This window comes from Mytilus trossulus, chromosome 1 (genome assembly GCF_036588685.1).
Source record: "Mytilus trossulus isolate FHL-02 chromosome 1, PNRI_Mtr1.1.1.hap1, whole genome shotgun sequence".
NCBI lineage: Eukaryota > Metazoa > Mollusca > Bivalvia > Mytilida > Mytilidae > Mytilus > Mytilus trossulus.
In genome coordinates, this window is record NC_086373.1 from 8,704,152 (window position 1) to 8,711,529 (window position 7,378).

A 7,378-nucleotide genomic window follows, 5' to 3' on the forward strand; every position below is an offset into this window, starting at 1 on the left:
CAAGTAATTGAAAGTGATGAAAACTCACAAACAATTGTTTATATTGAAAAAAAAGAAATAAAGAAGCTTTTAATAAGCTTATGTAATGACAACTTATTTCTGCACAAATAAGGACAGTACATGTAATAAATTTGATACAGATGGAAAACATTTGACATAAAATAATGTTGTTTCTTAATAGTTCTCTTAGTTTAATCATGTCAGTATTTATTAATGAAAAAATGACAACAATAAAGTATTACAATGCTACATGAAACTCTTAAATGTCTAGTACAATAAATATTTAGCAAGGGTGCTATTTAAACATTTTTTTTTAATAAATAGTTACATGCAGTTAATTTTATCAATATCAGGACTTTTTTTTCATGAAATATAGCGGAACAGTATGCTGTCATAGATTTGTGAAAAATTAGTTTGATATAATACATGCATGTCTGTTAGCTATCAATTTCCTAATGTACAAACATCATTTATTTTTCTTATGGATGTTTAAACCAAGGAAGAATGCATTTAATTTTTTTTATCTCCCTTTGTTAGTATCTATCTTTTTCTTTTTAATTAAGACTTACATATCACATATATATATTTGAAATATGCTTGACTCATTCTCATAATATCTGAGCTGACATTCATAAGTTTGAACTAACTAAGTACTCATCCTATTTGCTGGTAAACATAGAACAGCTATCATTTCTGTCACACACACACATACACACACACAAAAAAACACTTACACAATATAATACAACCAAAAAATGGATTATCAGATTTTCTTTATATGGATTATCAGATTTTCTTTATATGGATTACAGAGTGTTCTCTAATGCTTTCTATAGATATAGGAAGATGTGGTGTAAGTGCCAATGAGACAACTCTCCATCCAAATAACAATTTAAAAAGTAAACCATTGTAGGTTAAAGTACGGCCTTCAACATGGAGCCTTGGCTCACACCGAACAACAAGCTATAAAGGGTGCCTATACACAGATACATATAGTTTAATATTGTAGAATATCTGCTGCTTGAAATCATTTTAAATTTTGTTCTGTGCCAACTCAACAAAAAGCTTCATATAGTGCCCAGGCCCATTGTATATTCATATACAGAAATAAATATTATCATCTTTGTTAAGGCCCCCCAAAAACATATGTCTGTTTAAGGTTACATCATCAATATAAATAGGGTAGGTAGGTCAGTATTTCCATTTTTTTTAATTTTTTTTCATTTAATTTTTTTGTGCCATGATTTTGAGTTGTGCAGGCTGTCTTGCCGTGGTATGAGTTGTCCATGGGCCAAATTTACCCGTATTTGTAATGATTGGATTATTTCCCTTTGTTATTGATTGGAAAAAAGGGCAGCAAAAAATATATTTCATCACCGAGTCATGAATTTCCTTAAAACAGCTATCATATTCATGATTATGAACATTGGGTTGTATCAGGCAACACTATCTTCACTTTTAACAAGAGTTCAGTTTATTTTTCACTTTACAACGGAAATAAAATGGCTTAAGGTCGGTGCTAAAAATAGGGTCAGTCGGTAACCGTAAACAAGCATTTATTTTATTCTGGTTTAATATTAATATTATAATCTATGTTAATCCCAAAAGAAAACAAGGTGACCTAAAAAAAATTATATACATGTATGTTAGGCCACACCAATTTGATTCCTTGTTCGATGGACCCGCCCGCACCTATTTTTTTCAAAAGATTTTTTTTTCATTTTTATTATATTCCCGCTTCCCGCATCCGGAAATGAAATCATGTCCATTTCCCGCACCGTTTTTTTTGTAAATATTATATAAAGATCTCAACATTTGTTTTTTAAAATCACAGTCTAGCCTTTATATAAGGATTTTAAACCTATCAGCACCCCACAACACTGTAAATATCTGCGAGAATATTTGTTTCAGCATGAAACCAATTTATTCCAAGCGGGAGTGCTCCGATATAAATAGAAATACCAGTACAGAACAAATCGTTGGTTTCTTTCCCCCTAACTTATATTCCCTATAAATAAATGTTCGTTGTTAAAATAAAGTACAAAGAACTTCTGACGGATTTGCCTTCAACTGCAATTATAATGTATGGTTACGGACGGTCATACCCGCTGCAGGTTTGTGCACCTGTCATTGTTGATTCACGGACCTGTCGTTCAGCAGTTATCGTTTGTTGATGTTGTTCATTGGTATTTTCCCGATTGGAAATATAACTTTAGATCGTTGGTTTTCCTGTTCGAATTGTGTACAATACTAAGTTGTGGTCCCTTATAGCTTGCTGGTTGGTCTTGTTGAAAGCTCTGTGTAAAAGGCCGTACTTTGACCTATGTTTGTTATTATCAGGTTGGGACCAACCCTCCCTCAGACAAGGGCCTTGAAGGGGTCATTTTACCATGTTTACTATTGAAGAAAAGAAAATAGAAATACTAAGGATTTGTACAGTGCTAATATACAAAACCTTTGACAACTTAGAATTTTTTACTCAAAAAGAGGAGAAATACATTATATTTTAAACAACTTTTCTAAAGTAGGGATGGGTCCACTTATTTTGAATATTAAACTGTTAAAGTAAATGTGTTAACATGGTTAAAGTCCAGGAATATTACAAAATTCTTGGACATATTTTGAACATTTAATACCAAATATTATAGTTCTTTGGGAAAATATAAGCCCTTTTGTACTTTAAGTGTTTTTACAAAAAAAATATATTATAACTTATTTTGACCCCTCATAAAAGGGATATTCATAACATTAAGGGGTTGTTTTGAACCTGATTAAGACTTGGATGGAGAATTGTCTCATTGTCAGTCACACATACATAGATCAGATTTAATTATTCAATTATTTCTTGTTGAACAGGGAAAAATACTTCATAAATTAAAGAAATGTCAAGGTACAAGTGATAAATCAAGTTTTAATATAGTCAAAACCTACTATTTTATGTTTACAAAAAAAAATTATAATCGCTCGCCTTTACTTTTTAAGCTTCGCCTCAAAAATTTGCAAATTAAATATTTTTTATTAAAATTTTCAAATCGCTCGCTCGCCCCAATTTTTGGAGTCCAAAAATCCGTAGAACAAGAAATTAAATTGGTGTGGCCTTATGCCTAAATAAATTCAGTTGAAAATTAAAGAATTCAAATTTCAGAAGATTGTTAATTGGTAAATTGAACTAAAGTGACATTACAGCAAAAAGAAATATATATTATAGTACACATATAATCTATATTTAAGTATAAACTAATCTACTATAAATAAATACAATTTCAAACATTAACAACAGTGGGATATATATTTTGTATATGATGTGCAATCTACATTGTAAATGTACATGTACAGTACAATGTACATATATTTCAGGAACACAAATGGTACTATATCAAACAATATTTACTGAAAGCTGGTTACACAATACATGTACATACGTTTTGTCCTCTTTGTACAGTTTATTGGAGATAACAAGTACATGTATGAAAAATATGGTTAGTGTTATCTTTTGGACATTGCAGTCCTAAAACAACTCAGACTCTTAAGAAAAACTCGTTAAAAAATTTCAACATATTATTTGACTATCTGATTGATATAAAAAAAATTAAAAAAAATCTGCTGGTTATTTGTGACATATATATATATACATGTGATGTTCCCTTATGAGTCATGCCAATATCTTTGAACCCTGGTTAAGTTTAGTGTATAATATAAAGTTGTACTAAATCAAAGGATTGGAAATATTAAACCATCAACTTTTACAATCTTTTGTTCTATTGAAATGAAAAAGAACATTTATTTTAATATGATGACATATTTTTAGAACAGACAAAATATGATAGAAATGATAACAAGCAACAGTGAAGCTTCAATTATTAGGCTAATCAAGCTAAACTGTGACATAAAGATGAATGTGCAAGTATAAAGAAAAATAAATTGTCTCGACCTGGGTGGAGATAAATATTTGTTTCATGTTTACGATAACAACAAATATATTTAAATATGTTAAGTCAATTGAATTCTCTTATCAATATTTCCGTCGCTTGTTTTGTAATCTAGAGTTTTTACTCCTTTTCTGTGAAGAGAATGGTAAATCTTCTGTCCACTCTTCATCATCATCGTCACTATCATCATATGTGTACCATGATGTGTTCTCAGAACTTTCCATGAAGGGCACTAACAGATCTTTAGGTTCAATAGTCAATGGTTTAATCTTAGGAAACTGACGTTTTGCTTGACCTGCAGTTGGTGGTCTTGCAAGTGCTTGTTTGATTTCTGGATACTTATCCAATCTATATTTTGCTGGCTCTTGAAATTTCACTTTTTTTTTATTAGGGTCTTGTGAAACTTTCTGTACTGCCATCTGCAGGGTTTTTTGGAACTGTGCCCTGGCAAATTTTAATCTTTCTTGTGATGGCCAAACAACTGGTTCCTGGTTCTCTTTGGGTTGAATTGGAACAAATTCAGTCCTTTGCCTACGCTGTAATAGATGATTTTCAGTTTTAACCTTTCCCAAGATATTTTGTTGTATGTAAAGATCTATTTCTGCATCAGTGTCCATGTTTCCCTGTATATTTGGGTCTGTCATTGTTAATCTACGCTTTGAATTTGACATTTTCAGCATTCCTTTTAACTCTGGTTTCATAGGTGTAGTGGACAGTTGTTTTGCATCAAAACTGCTTGGGCTTTCATTGCTTAAACCTGGAAGTTCATTATCAAACTGTCGTTTCATCAATTTTCCTTTTGGTGACTTCATCATTTTATTAACAAATGCTTTTCCTTTTGGTGAGCGTATCATTTCATTCATGGCAGCCTTTCCCTTTGGAGACTTCAAAATGTCAGACAACATGCGATCATCAATATCCATGTTAAATAAATTTTCTTCAAAATTAGAAAAAAAGTCCTTTTCCCATTCTTCTGAAATACTGATGTCAGTCATTTCTGACATAATCGACTCATTTTTAATTTTTGCTGGAGATAACGGCATTTTTAATGGACTAATCTGTAACATTCCAGTAGATAACAGAGTTGGATCTTTATTCATTTTGTTAGCTAAGGGAGAGAAAATACCACTGTCTAAGGTATCGTTACAGATTCTGGTCTTTGATATTGATCTCTCTGCTGAAGGTGTTGAACTTCTAACACTGTTGGATATATTCACAAACATTCTGTAAATAATACACATGTAACAAATGATTAAAAACACATTTCATGTATTAAAATTTTATCAAAGTTTAACAGTTTACATTTGTTTTTTTGTGTACTGTTGTTTGTCTGTCTGTTGGTCTATTTTTTTAAACCATGGCGTTGTCAGTTTATTTACTTTTTTATAAACTTGTATTATGAGTTTAAATGTTTTTACAGTCGATTCCACTTAATTGCATACTTCTTAATACATGTAGCATAATTGGTTAATTGCATATTTTTCTCCTGCACAAAACCATTTCCCATTCATCTGTTAAATTTTTTTCGGTAATATGCATAGCCTTACAAGTGACCTTTTTGTTGATTGCATGGAAAATAGCCAGTTAGATATACTTAGTTTAAATACAACTGTAGAGATTTTTGACTGCAAACGGCAATTTCTTAAGTGAAATACATGTACAAACTATATATAATAATAATATAAAATAATATTTTTCCTTGAATGCATCATAATTTTCTATTATCCCCCTGGTAATCCAGTCAAACTAAGATTTAACCTCAAAATAATTGCAACAGAAAAGGTTTTAGTTCTTATCTATAGCAGTATGCCCTTTCTATACACAGAAAAAAGTCCCATGAAATCTAACTTCAGCAAAACTCAAAATCAGCATATTTAATTTCCTATAAAAACTAACATTGAAAAGGGAGATAACTCTTGTAAAACTTAGTCTTTTTTGGTCAGTTTTTGGTTGTTTTTCTTGAAATTTATGTAAAGTATGATACTTTGATGGGGTTAAAAGTTTGTATTGGACTAAATTATATAATCTTCTGCTCATGAAATGTACCAAGCCGAAGTGTTTTGGGTAGTTTTATATTTTTCATGTTTTTTTTCCTTCAAGAAATTGCAACTTTGAAGCTTTGTGACCATTTTGACAATATAATGTGAACATTTGGTATGGTTTATTTCTGTACATGTATATTATATTTTTTCAGCTACTTACTTAACTTAAGAAACTTTAAATCACAAAAAGAAAAATACATTTTTACATGCTTAATTATTTTGATTAAATTTGAGATTCTTTACCTTGACATGTTGAAAAACCCAATAAATGGTCAACTAATGAATTACAAAATCTAGATTATAGCTTGATAAAAGATATGAAAACACCTTTAGAGTTGTTTGTTATACTCTAAAGATTGCTAAAAAGCAAGAATCAATACATACTGATGAAAAGAAGCGGTAAAGTTATAATTTTGTATAAATTTTTATTGATTTTTCTGCCCTTTTTGCAAGAGTTAGCACCCTTTTCAATACAAATCTTCATAGGAATTTTAAATGGTGATTTTTTAGTCTTCCTCAAGTTAGATTTTAAGAGACTTTTTTCTGTGTATATTTGGGGTATAATACTTAAGATTAAAACTTAAAAATCTTCTGTTGCAATTACTTTCAGGTTAGGGTCAAATTATGCTAGATTGACTGGACTATGGATCCGCCTATGGTATAGTTTTATAAAAAAAAATCAAAACTTGCAAATGAAAATATTTTCAACATGTTCAAAGCCAAAGGTGGGTCTCATTGGGCCTTTATCATTTAAGTAAGAGTGACACGTGAAAGTCAAATTATTGTGCCATGAAAACAGGAAATGAGGTCTAGCAGAACACGGGAAATAACGAAAAAATGAGATTTGCTTGTGTTAATAGTGTAAGTGGGATATGGGAATCTGACACGATAGTAAGAAGTTTCCGGGATCAAACCCCCCTCCCCCCCCCCAAAAAAAAAGGAGTGTTTGTATTGTGGTGTATTTGTGTAAATTACCAGGATTACTGACATATTGACAGACTGACTTGTTTTATTTTTTATTCATCATATAGAATGATATTTCTACGTTATTTGGAATAAGTTAAGACTGCATATAAGGCTGAAAAATATATACCACATATGGATATAAACCTTGTAAAAATTAAAATGTAAACAAAAAGAAAAACACTTATTTGCTTGGACTCTCGCGTGTCTATATACTTATACTGTGATCGTGCGCACTAAATGTATCTTGACAAACAGATTTCTATAATATTTTTACCAAACAACTAGTCGTAAATATACCTTAATAATGTTTTATCGTTATTATTTCATTTGACAGCAGTTCATTTCACTTCCAACTTGGCGCCATCGACCTCGTTATGATAAATTTTGTCGGGAAATTCCGGGTCGGCTCGGTTCCTTACTAAGTCGTACCATTACGCACTC

At 30.8% G+C, this 7,378-nt stretch overlaps 1 protein-coding gene across 1 annotated transcript; it reads right to left on the minus strand.

Moving 5' to 3' along the window:
• Positions 1-1,171: 1,171 nt before the first annotated feature.
• On the minus strand, positions 1,172-7,323 carry LOC134714504 (uncharacterized). The gene is made up of 2 exons (XM_063575805.1): positions 7,235-7,323; positions 1,172-5,153 (listed from the first exon to the last, which is right to left on the minus strand). Exon 2 carries the CDS (start codon positions 5,150-5,152, stop codon positions 4,013-4,015), a length of 1,140 nt encoding a protein of 379 aa, XP_063431875.1. The 5' UTR covers position 5,153; positions 7,235-7,323; the 3' UTR covers positions 1,172-4,012.
• Between the last annotated feature and the right edge of the window lie 55 nt (positions 7,324-7,378).

Excerpts from the sequence above, each read along its gene's own strand:
- LOC134714504 (XM_063575805.1), bottom strand. The coding sequence starts at position 5,152 with ATGTTTGTGAATATATCCAACAGTGTTAGAAGTTCAACACCTTCAGCA.